Source organism: Helianthus annuus, chromosome 3 (genome assembly GCF_002127325.2).
Source record: "Helianthus annuus cultivar XRQ/B chromosome 3, HanXRQr2.0-SUNRISE, whole genome shotgun sequence".
Taxonomy (NCBI): Eukaryota; Viridiplantae; Streptophyta; class Magnoliopsida; order Asterales; family Asteraceae; genus Helianthus; species Helianthus annuus.
The window spans coordinates 162,727,164-162,739,921 of NC_035435.2; the positions used below are offsets into that span (position 1 = coordinate 162,727,164).

Sequence of the window (12,758 nt, forward strand, 5' to 3'; positions counted from 1 at the left end):
ACTGTATTCGAAAGCGAGTTGGGTCAAATATAATACGTTTCATTCGACGGCGACATAATTTTTTTCAGTAAAGAGTCTGGTTAAATATAAAGTATAAATACGACTGACTTAACTTTTGACGCCACCGTAACGCGCGACGGGTCAAAATTCTAGTTGCTACCTAAATAAAATTAACATCTCAACGCTTTAGCATTGAATATCTTGCACATCATCCACCAAAAACACGTATGTTACACATTTTTCTATTACAGTTCTTACAAAATAATATTATTATTTTTTTAACTGAACTTATATTTTTATACTTTTACGAAAAATACTTTGAACAATTTTATTTTGCAGTATAATCATTTCAAATGGATTTACTGATGACTAAAAACATACACAGATAAATTTTACACAACATGATTAAGAAAACGTAAAGACAAATCTTACACCCATAGGTTTTATATAATTTGTTACAAGTAGTGCAGCAATAGGGTAAACATAAAAGACAACAATTATATATAACTTTACTAACCATATATGATTGGTGTAATGTGACGATGCTCACACTATTATCAAAAAAACGCTTTAACTCTGATTTATTCTTCAAACAACTAGCATGTACAAATGTGCTGCTAGATTAACATCCCATTTTACCATAACCAGAGGTAACTACTGAGAACTCAAAAATATCACATTGCCCAACTTCATGGGCTACACTTCTAGTCTCCTCAAATGTTTGTTGTTGAATCCAAGGATGAGCTGTAGATTTCCTCAAGTTGCCTAGCTCCAATACCACTTCTTTCATTGTAGGTCTGTCACAACCTTGTAAATTAAGGCATTTTTTCACCAAATCAGCAACACCTTGTATCTGCTCAAGAGTCCCTTCATCTAATATCCGAGGCTCAATAATCTCGTGTAACCGGTTTTCTGTAACTGAATTGACAAAATATGTTGCTATATTCTTTTCATCATTGGATCTATCAGCGCTAATTACTTTTTTCCCGGTTATGAGCTCGTCAAGGACCACTCCAAAGCTATATACATCACTTTTCTCAGTTAGTTGGCTTGTGTTGAAGTACTCAGGATCCAAATACCCTAGTGTGCCTTTAACAAGAGTCGTTACATGCTCATGATCTAATGGGATCAACCTTGATGCACCAAAATCTGAAATTTTTATGGTGTAGTTATCATCTAGTAATATGTTGGTAGACTTGACATCTCGGTGTATGATTGGCATTATGGTTTCTGAATGAAGATATGCAAGTGCACCAGCAGCTTCAACAGCTACTCTCAACCGATTTTCCCATGATAACCAACTCATTCCACCCAATCTAGAATGAATATGATGGAAACGAGTGTTATTAGAGATGAATTCATAAACTAATACAGGGATTTCCTCTTCCAAGCAACACCCTAATAGCTTTACCACATTTCGATGGATGACTTGTGTAAGAATAAAGACTTCATTTATGAACTGCTCTGCTTGACTCTCATCTACTATTATAGACTTCTTTATTGCAACTTCACGTTTATCAGATAAAACTCCCTTGTATACTACACCAAAAGCACCTCGACCAATAATATTCTCTTGAGAATAATTATTACTAGCTTTGCGAAGTTGTGCAATGCTAAACAAAGTCATTGCATCATGAGACCCTTGTGATTTGATCTTTTCTTTTAGTAACAAGCCTCCATTTTTCTCAAAGAACTTTTCTCGAAGCTTCATTACCTTCCTCCTCCTTATACAATAGAAAATTCCTAATATACCAGATAGTACTGCTAATAGGCCAAACACCATTGCTACATGTGAATTGAAAACGGAAAAAAAAAACACTTCAATTAGTGGTTGTCCTTATCTCAGTTTATGTGAACATGTTTTTTAGAAGAGTTAATTACTGTTTTCGTCCCTGTGGTTTGTCAAAAATCACCATTTCAGTCCATTAGTTTAAAAATCGTGATTTCAGTCCTTGTGGTTTCACTTTCGTAACCATTTCAGTCCCTGTGGTTTCACTTTCGTAACCATTTCAATCCATTTATTCTGTAAGTACATGGACTGAAATGATTACGAGGTGGACTGAAATGGTTACGAAAGTGAAACCATAGGGACTGAAATCGCAATTTTTAAACTAATGGACTGAAATAGTGATTTTTGACAAACCACATGGACGAAAACAGTAATTAACTCTTTTTAGAAACTAACATCCTGAAGATTTATAAAGTTATACTAGTTGACATAGAGGGTGTTTGGGGTTGAGTTTTGAAAATAAATTATGCGTTTTGAATAATCAGAATCAGATAATTAACTGTAACAAAACGTGATGTTGAAAGATAGTGTTTGGATTTGATTATGTTGCTTGATATCACAGTAATCAAATAATCAACTATTTGAGTGTTTAGCAAATATATATATTAAAAAAATAAACAAGTGAAAATCCTTTTCTAAACGGAAATAATCAATTTTTGGAAAACTGCATTTTGTTGCAGTATGGGGGGAGCTGCTTTTGGAAAACTGCGTTTTGTAACTTTCTAAATGCAAATAATAATTTTTTTTTTATTTTTTTGCCCAAACACTCAAAACTCATTATTGATTTCAAAACTCAATAGTCTAAAAATCTCCTTCAAAACTCAATCACAAACACCCTCATACACATGCGCATACTTTCATTAAATATTACCTATAATGAATATAGATGAAGAAGACTTTGAATTATTAGGGTGTTGACAACCATTTTCTATTTTTGCATCACCAAATGATCCTGATGGACAAGTACAATTATAACTCCCAGGAGTATTCTTGCAATCACCGTAGCAAGGATGAGTTCCTGGATCATTGCACTCGTTGATGTCTGTAATAAAAACAAGTAGAATTACTAAAACGTCGAGTAAACATCATAATATGTAATTTTATTAACATCAAAGAATTTATGTTGACTGAAATTAAACTTCAACAATGTTGAAGATCTACTCATTCAGATCCAACGTTCGAATGAAAATAATGTGAAAACATACAGGAGCTTGACTCGAATTACAACTCGAACTATTGTAGAAGTTGAAAAATAACTTTTTACGTTGCAATGGTTAAAAAACGAAAAATCATTAAAGCTTGCATGAGATGATGGACACAAAAACTGCAACCTTAATCACCCCAATCAATGGGCTTCATGTAACTATTACATGTCCATGTTCCGCGGCTTGTTTGAAACTTATATACCGCGGATGGTCGGATGGTCGAAACGTTATCAAAATTAAGCATCTAACAACAGGTCGATATTGAAGAAAGTTTATATACAGACGTAGATAAAAAAAAATATAAAATAAAATAAAATTCTTATTATAGAAGTAAAACTAAAACCAATTTTTTTATTATAAAAGTTATAATAGTTTAAGCTATCTGTTTATTAAATTAAAAAAAAAGGAAAAACAACTAAAAACCATCAAACAAAAAAGAAAAAAAAAAACCTTAAAAAGCTTTAATGACTTATTCATCTATGATTTGATGACTTATATATTATCACGCATAACTATTGCACAATAAGGATGCCACATAAAGTCATATATCTCACGTCTTAATTTGTAAGGCCCTAGTCACATTAGGACGGGGGCTTACATCTGGTTAACACTAAATGATATTGTTTTTTTCTAATAAAAAAATAGTAAAACGACTAAAACATAGTTACCTTAAAAAAACAAAAAAATAAATAAATGAATTAAAATTCCCTATCTTATTTACCCATAATATCCTTCCCACCGCAAGTTACTTCCACCCGTCACCATATTTAATTACCTCCCCGCCACATATCTCCGGTTGACATAATGTTGTTGGAAAACCCGAATGTTATTTACCCCTAATATCCTTGCCCCAAAACCCGAATGTTTTACTTACTAGTATGGTTTCATGAGTTATGGAATTAAAGGTGATAACTAAGTTATTTAACTTAGTTAAAACTATATGTCTTATAGTAAAATACAAGGTTTGTGGCAAATGATTTAAGATGGCAAAATTGAGGGGCTAAATATAGCAAGTTGAATGAAAGTTTCTATAAAAAACAAACACTAGTGTGTGCATATATGTCGTGTATAGAGAGAGAGACGAAGAGCAAGAAGTTCATCTCATTCAATGCATCACAATTCTTCCAAATCAAGATCAAAAATTTATAATGATGCTTTGCATGAATGAGGATTCCATATCATCTCAACCTAATAAACAAGTGGTAAGTTGTAACTTGTGATTTTGTGATTATATATGAAATGGGTTTATGATCAATTCTTGAAATTGTATGAAACTAAGTATGAAGGTGTGTTAGAATCACCAAATAGGACTTGGATTATCAATGATTTTAAGTGACTTAATGATTGAAGATGAAACCCACCATAGATGGTGAAGGTGGCAACATGGGTGAATCACCCATGTCCAAATCATGTGCAAATTCAATTTATTATGTTGTATGTGATGAATTATTGTTAGTTACATTGAAGTATAGTATGAAATTTATTTGATGCTTAGTTGTGTTGATGAATGAATGCAAGAAGTTGGAATCAAAACATGAAATACTTGTACATTGTGCTTAGATAGTAGTACGCACACCAAGTGTTTGATAAAAAGCCTAGCCTAAGACTAGGGGTGTTCATCGAATCGAATATCGAATTTTCGAATTATTCGAATCGAATTGTTCGAATAATTTTTATTTTTCCTTGAATTCATATTCGATTCGAATTCGATTAAAACCTATCGAATTCGATTCAAATTCGAATAAAAAACCTAATTCGTATTCGATTCGTATTCGATTAAAATTTCGAATTCGAATCGAATTCGAATAAGTTCGACTTAATTCAGATTCTTTAAAACATGTAAAAAACAATCAAAATGAAACATAAATTTTAAAGCAGCCATAAATCACGATATCACATTAAAAAGTTTCAAATAAAGTACCACAATTCTAAAATTCAAAACGAGAAGTAAGAATAATCACTCCACATTACAAGTTAATATTTTTATGGTTAGAAATCTATTGATAGGTTTGTTACCTAGGTTATACTTATGGGTCAATGCAGTGGGTTTGGCAATGGGTAATTTTAATACTTGGAAAAAATTTTGAAAATAATTTAGGGGAATTGGCCTGTAATAATCTCACCTAAACCTTATCGACCATTAATAATCCCACCTCAGAATATTCCCCACACCAGTCCCACCTTTCACCTATTTTTCCTACAATGGTCCCCCGTTAAAAAAAACTTAACGGAGTTAAGCTTTTTTTCCAAATTACAAACAGATTTTTTAGGGCTTTTGATCAGAACGATGATACGAGTCCATTGATGTAAAACTTACTTCGAAGTGGTACTCCAAGTGACTTGATTTTGGTTAATTGGAAATTTAAACACCCGTATTGAAGCGCCGTTTTCATCATTTGGGGCACCGTTTCGAGGCAAGTTTTACATCAATGGACTCGTATCGTCGTTCTAATCAAAAGCCCTAAAAAATCTGTTTGTAATTTGGAAAAAAGCTTAACTCCGTTAAGTTTTTTTAACGGGGGACCATTGTAGGAAAAATAGGTGAAAGGTGGGACTGGTGTGGAGAATATTCTGAGGTGGGATTATTAATGACCAATAAGGTCTAGGTGAGATTATTACAGGCCAATTTCTCAATAATTTATAGTATAGCTTAATAAAATTTATATGTGTATTATATATAAAAATATTAAATAAAAATGTATAATTTTTATTCGAATTTCGAATCGAATCGAATTTGAAATTATAAATTCGTATTCGATTCCTATTCGATTTACTTGACTCGAATTGAATCGAATTCGAATTCTTGTAATCGAAAAGAATTCTTGATAATCGAATCGAATTTAAACGAATTTCGAATTTTTCGAATTCGAAACGAATCCTGAACACCCCTACCTAAGACTATTGTTAAATACGTGATCAAATGAGAAGTAAAGACTTGAATGGGTACGCCACGGTATGTCAAACTGAGTTAGGATGCTTAGTTTAGCCTATAAACATGGTTAGACTATTTAAAGTTGAGTTTTGGTCCATAATTTAAAAGATTTACAAACTTGATCGGAAGTAAATATTCTTACGCACTTGTTTTGGTAATGGCTGTAATGAGACCATAACATCTCCGTTTAGGGTGTATGATAGATGGTTGGAACGCTAGTAGAACGTACTACATTTCATACTTGAACATGAGAAGCTAGTTATGATGTTTGGCGCATCAAAACAGCAAGTTATGTTAACTATTTAGTTTTGACAACAAGCTGAATTGTATCACTTTTATAAGTTGTCCTGATTTTATAAAAATCATATAAAATCATAGAAAAATAGTGTGATAGTGTATTTTATATGCTTGGAAAGCTCTTTGAATTGTCTACGATTTGTCTTTGAACATAAAAGGCTAACAAAAATCGTAAGTGGGTCAAAAAAGGTAGTAAAATAGCAGCTATACAAGAATTTTTATAAATAAACAAGTAAGTTTTGTAAATTTACTAAGGATGAGTGTTTGTATATCTTTTGGCTGACAATATAAGTTGAATCTAATTAATGTATTACGTCTGTTCAAGTGTGTTTTAAGTGTGTAAAACACTTGCAAACTAGTTTATGCATATAATTACATAATTGGTCAAAATGGGTTGCTAGTAGATAATCAATTGATTTCGAACTAGTTGATGAACCGGTTACATGTATGGTATGACATCACATGAATATTAATGGTTGTATTGATTGAATTCCACGTTACGTATTCTGACCATTAAATTTGACTTTAATATAAGCAAGGTGTACGAGCTTAAAAACCAACGGGTCATGAGAACAACAAGATAGTCAAGATCCTACGGGCAAAAGTAAGTTAGTCTTACTTCTATTTTAAGAATGCATATAAAATTATTAATATGTCCTTCTTTTAAACCCGTTAGATTGTATCTTTGGTTGTTATGTCTTTAAAGAAAGTAAGAACATGTCCTTTCAACCCGGTACGAGTGTAAGCAAAATTTACTATGTATTAGTAAGTGATTTCCGAACTCACTTCTTTATATTATAGATGAAGTATGGCATGTTTGAATATAGGGAATCATGAAATAAGGTATAAGTAATGGTAGTACCAAGGTAAATATTGTTGTAGTAAGTCGTATTTAAATGTCTATGTTTTGGAACGTCACGCTAAAGTAAACGGGTCAGAATCTAGAAGATGATGTGTCAAGAAGTAAAAAAATTTACTTTTCGGGGAATGGGGTTTAGTGTTAAGATGATATTATGGCTTGATTAATGTTATTTCACGTCTCGAGCTTCCGATACCTCTTAGAGCCATTCCCGAGCCCCGTTAAACTTCCGAAATGCACCCAAACCACATCGAAGAGTTTGTGCGAGGTGGGGCGGGTATGAAACTCATATATGCGAATGTAAGGGAATGATATAAGTATGTGTACATGTAATTATGGTCTTAAATGGCATGTTGATAGATAGGAACTATAGAAGGGGCATGATTAGGAAATGATGACGAGTGCACATTTGTATATGCATGTTTTGTAAATAAGTAAGTTAGGGGTAGGATTAGTAAGTCCGAATGTAACAGAATTTCAAGGTATATGTAAGGTTTGGATAAAAGATATGTAAGCACGCATTTTAGATTTAGTATGTACTAATGAATATATTTTGTTCATTCAGAGGCATGGGTTTCATATGTACAAACATAAATGGTACTAATCAAGTTACTATAGAGAATGAAATGAAGTGTAGGTATATCATTGTTGGATCACTAAAGGATTGACACGGAATTGTAAAATTGGAAGTCAGGGAGTTATTCGGATGGAATGCATTTAAGAATGAAACGTGATATGGCTGTTTAATTACGTATTTTTAGATTACGCCTAATGTCGTCAAGTACTAATAATGTGAATGTATGTGGTGACCGCATGTTACACGGATCATTACTATTAATCACAAGGGACAAGCGGGTGAAGCTCAAGTCAAAGAACGCTGATTGTACGGAAGGGTGGTCACTTGGTTGTAGTCACATGTTATATTTGAAATATTTAGAAATATTTAAATTAAAAGATGAATGATGAAATTCTTTTAAATAAGTTGTCCTTAAATGGTTACTAAGTATGTTAGGAGAGGAATAAAAAAAGAAATTTTAAGGTTCATATTTTTCCTATGCGTCTTTTCGGTTAAATCGTGTTAAGGTATTACATGTAGCCTTAGGCCCAAACAAATAAAAGAGAAACAATTGTTTCGACCCGTTAACTAATAAACGAGAAACATAAAACATGCAGCCCAATAACGGCTTCGGATGGCTTGATTAATTGTCTTCATTATTAACAAAATTGTTTTTCTACTTTAGGATTTGTGACCTGATTTAGTTCCGCTACTAGCTTCTATGGTAAATGTTGTATGTTGGAAAATCCTTAAGAAAGACCCGTTTTTGTAAGGGACTACTATACTTTCTTATCTCATGACACTGTTTCATGTCATCAAACGACAATTTGAAATTCATATGGGACCATGATTTGACATATAGGACCCCGAACGACCATTTGATTTAAGCTCAAACGACCGTTCAATGACGGTGTACGATTAGAAAGCAAGAGAGGTAGGTATAATCAAAATCAACCCCTTGAGTGTAACATGACCATTGTTAAAAATCATATGTGTGACGAATTATTTAATCCAAAGAACTTTTGTCAAAAATAATAAAACCCGTTTCCATCTAGTTATAATAATCAACTATGTCGCACTTCAGTCAATTATGTAGCATATAATTTAAGTGAACTAGAAATAATATGGGTTGTTACTCCTTCCCTTTGGTTTTTACTGAACCTACCCCTCTTAGGAGTTGCGTTGTTAAACATATTGAGGGTACGTTTAGCATCACCTGAATAATAAAAGTTGCTATGAAGACGATATTGATATATACTTGAAACATACCTTGGCATCCGGGATCAAGATAGGGGTTACCCTCGTAACCATTGTTGCATCTACAACGATACCCACCGCCTTCTACCACATAGCAGGAACTGTTTTCTTTGCAAGCAGAAGGCTCGGAGCAATTCCTAGTGTCGCGCGCAATTACCCAATCTACCACAACAGGGACAGTGGCATCTATCCTCTCCCAAACACCCCCCTCAAGAGATAAATCATTGGTGCCCTGAAAGACAAAAGTGCCTTCCTCACCAACAAAGGCAAAGCCACAGCGGTTGAAGGACCAAACACCTGTGTGGTTTTGAAAGGAGTTAAGTGTAATACTATAGTAGTCTAGGCCCTTGGGTATAGATGTCTGGCAACAGCCCACTCCTGGGCACTGCCCATTTTCAGCCACATCCTGTGCTTTGCTACATACCCCCATACAGGCACTAGAAAATTCTCCGCCGTCGTTTCTCCCGCTGATGATAGAATAGTCATCACACCCAAGGACTGTGAACTTGTTCTTTTCAGAGAAAGTGAATGCACTTAACTCAATACTCCAATCGTAATCTTCGGAGATTGTTCCATTTCGGTTGTAGCACCTATTTGCAAATTCATTGTGAATGCGGAATTCTGACTCTGAAATGCTGTATATTTCGATGTTATCGTCGGTTGAACCAAGGAACAATTTTGGAGGTTTGTAAGACGAGTTGCAAGTCACGTAGAACGAGTCGTCAAGGGAACAGCCCGTGTCTTTGCCAATACCAAAAGGGTAAGGAACTGTCACGTTTCCGCAGTGGGTTGGACAGTTTGGCTTTGCTATAGCACTTGTGTTAGAATCTTGAAGAGTTGTAAAAGGAAGTGTATAAAGAGATAGAATAAAATGAAGAAGCATGTTGATCCTAGATTTCCTTCACTCTTTTGTATGAGATAATATCTTTTTATTTGTGGTTTCCTTGTACTATTTATGAAATGGCTGAAAGGGAGTGTTAACTGTTGGTTTATCGATCATTATTAATTTAGAAATTTAGAGTTTGTTTTGAATACGATGTTAGTTGGTCTCGTCAAGAAGTTTGAATTTATATTCCAAACCTTTCCAACGAGAGAGTAGACTCCACACACAGACACAGAAAATTGTTGTTTTATACATTATTTTAATACTTTTTATACTAAAAGGTGAGTGTGTTTTAATACTTTTTATACTAAAAAGTGAGTGCGTAAAAGGATACAAGTATGTAACGTTTTAGAAAATTTTATGAGTATATTCTTAAAATGATTGGAATCTAACTTGACAGGACAAGCTGAGGTGATGCTCATTGGTATTTAAAGCCTTTAGCATCGTGGATGCTTTTTAGACCCCAGATTCATGAGTTCGCAAGATATTATCGTTGGTTGTGGTCTTGCTAGCTGTTTTTCCATGGACTGAGTCTATATTAATTTTCATGACTTGATGGTCATCTAGAGAGAACTGAGAAAAGTCTTGAGCAGTTTTATTCAATTGGCCAACCATGCTATTACATTAATGGAATGCCGGTGACACAACGAAAATAAATCCAATCGACTAGAAAGCGAGTGATACCTAATTAAACATACAGTGAAACTGATTGACTCGTTTACATAATTAAGTTAAAACGTACATGCTTAGGTCACATGAATACTAAGTTACTAACTCATCATAACACCCTAAAAATTGTAATAAAGGATTCCATTTGTACTTAAGTTATCAAAAGACATTACGGGTGTTTCCAAAAGACGTGGGCCTCCTCTCTGACCTGCATCTTATGTATAAAAAAACTATGTGCCAAAAGATGTTCTTATTTAACTACATCTTTTGAGTGTTTTTAAAATACACGATGAGCCAAAAGACGTGGCAACCGCATCTTTTGGATGTAAGAGTAGTATTTCAAAATTTAATCGTCTTCCTTTAATACCCAGCAAATACGAATCATCACATTAAATTTTCATCTTTAATATTTGAGCATGCCCGCTTTCCTTTCGTTAGAACCTCATCTTGTAGCGGAGACCGACAGTGTGTTTGGGTGTATCAAATCCTTTCCGAAAGGGACGTCATGTGGGAGAGATGGTTTGAGGGCTCAACACCATTTGGACGCTCTTTGTGATGAAGGGTCCGTGATTGCGGTTAGCCTACTCAGGGCGATTTCAGCTGTGGTTAACTTATTTTTGCGAGGGGGGTGTCCGAGGAGTTTGGCGGAGTTTGTTGCATCTGCTCCTTTTACGCCCCTTCTCAAGCCCGATAATGGGATTAGACCTATTGCAGTGGGTTCGATCTGGAGGAGAGTGGTCTCCAAGGTAGCGATGAAGGGGGTGGGAAAGGATATGTCCAAATATCTTGGCGACTTTCAGTTTGGGGTCGGGGTTCCAAACGGGGCTGAGGCGGTTCTTCATAGTGCAAACAGGCTCTTAAATGCGCACCACCGAGACGGGTCGTTGGCTATGCTTACCGTCGATTTCTCGAATGCCTTTAACCTTGTGGATAGAACTGCTCTTTTAAATGAGGTAAGGAAAATGTGTCCATCCATCTCTGCTTGGGTTGATTTTATATACGGGCAACCAGCTAGGCTTTATGTGGGAAATGATTATATTTGGTCTTCCACGGGGGTTCAGCAGGGGGATCCTTTAGGGCTTCTTCTTTTTGCCCTTGTTTTACACCCTCTTGTTCTCCGAATCAGAGATCGTTGTAAGCTTCTTTTTCACGCCTGGTACCTGAATGATGGGACCATTATTGGAGTTTTGTCTCGAGTTGTACGGTTAATGTGATTTGGATTATTTTACTAACACGTGTGCATTGTTTAATTTTAATAGATAATAACCAAGAGAATCACCAGGAAGCTATAGTAGTATCACCTAAGTCAACAATGTGAGTACATTTCTCTTTATTAAACACTTTTTGTGAGTCAAAATGTTTTACCAAAACCTCAATGTTTTCAAATACAATTAAGTGATTAAGTCTTTGTATTCTACAATTACTGCCGGTATGTTGGGGTTTTGTATACAAAATGTGAAATATGTTACCATTGGGCAAAGAGTTAGCCAATGAGTAATATGACCCACAAGTCTGGTGTGAATAGTACTGAATGAGTAATTGTGTAGATATAAACATTGTAATCGCCCTTAATATTGTAATGTGTAAACAACTGATGCTTTCCAAAAATGGAATGTACTTGCCAGTATTTCCTGCTAATAAAATGTTTTTAAAACGCATTTCAGGTAACACAATGTGGAAGCCAATAGAAGCCAGCTGGAGAGCACTGAAGGCTTGGAAAAGTGGCTACAAAAGTTACCTAAATAAAAAGGAGTTTTTGTTTTCAATAATTAGGGTTTATCCCTACAAACGTATTGTCAAATGAACTTGGGTTTTATCCCATTGATTTGTTATAAAAAGTTTGGTGTTTTACTCTGATAAAAATATTTCCTAACTACAGTCATGTGTATTCTGCAGCTAAATTAATAAACACCGAGACCACCATCTATCTGATCTCGCGACACCCGCTCCCGGGCAGGGATCGGGGGTTGCGACATCGAAGCGTAGCAGAATTTTATTTTCCATTTTTTATTCTTTTTGGAACACTTTACGCGTTCGTTTATGTCTCTTTTTGCAGGTACTGCATGACTTCCACCCCTATGGGTGATTCAGAGCAATACTCATTCATCAACGAGTCAGAACACGAGCCAGAACGATATTTTTGCAGCAGACTTCGTTAGAGAACATACTCATGGCCGAAGTAATTATAAAACCAATTGCGGAGGAAAGGACCTTTATGGACTTTCTAAGGCCAACCTTGGATAATTTTAGGTAGCAATTGCCGCCCGTGGGGTAAACACAAATAACTTTGAACTAAGATCACCTCTTATCC

At 34.8% G+C, this 12,758-nt stretch overlaps 1 protein-coding gene across 1 annotated transcript; it reads right to left on the reverse strand.

Moving 5' to 3' along the window:
- Positions 1 to 386: 386 nt before the first annotated feature.
- LOC110930415 (putative wall-associated receptor kinase-like 16) lies at positions 387 to 9,858 on the reverse strand. Its single transcript, XM_022173712.2, has 3 exons — positions 8,908 to 9,858; positions 2,661 to 2,831; positions 387 to 1,785 (listed from the first exon to the last, which is right to left on the reverse strand). The coding sequence occupies exons 1-3, from the start codon at positions 9,776 to 9,778 to the stop codon at positions 623 to 625; spliced, it is 2,205 nt and encodes a 734-aa protein (XP_022029404.1). The 5' UTR covers positions 9,779 to 9,858; the 3' UTR covers positions 387 to 622.
- Between the last annotated feature and the right edge of the window lie 2,900 nt (positions 9,859 to 12,758).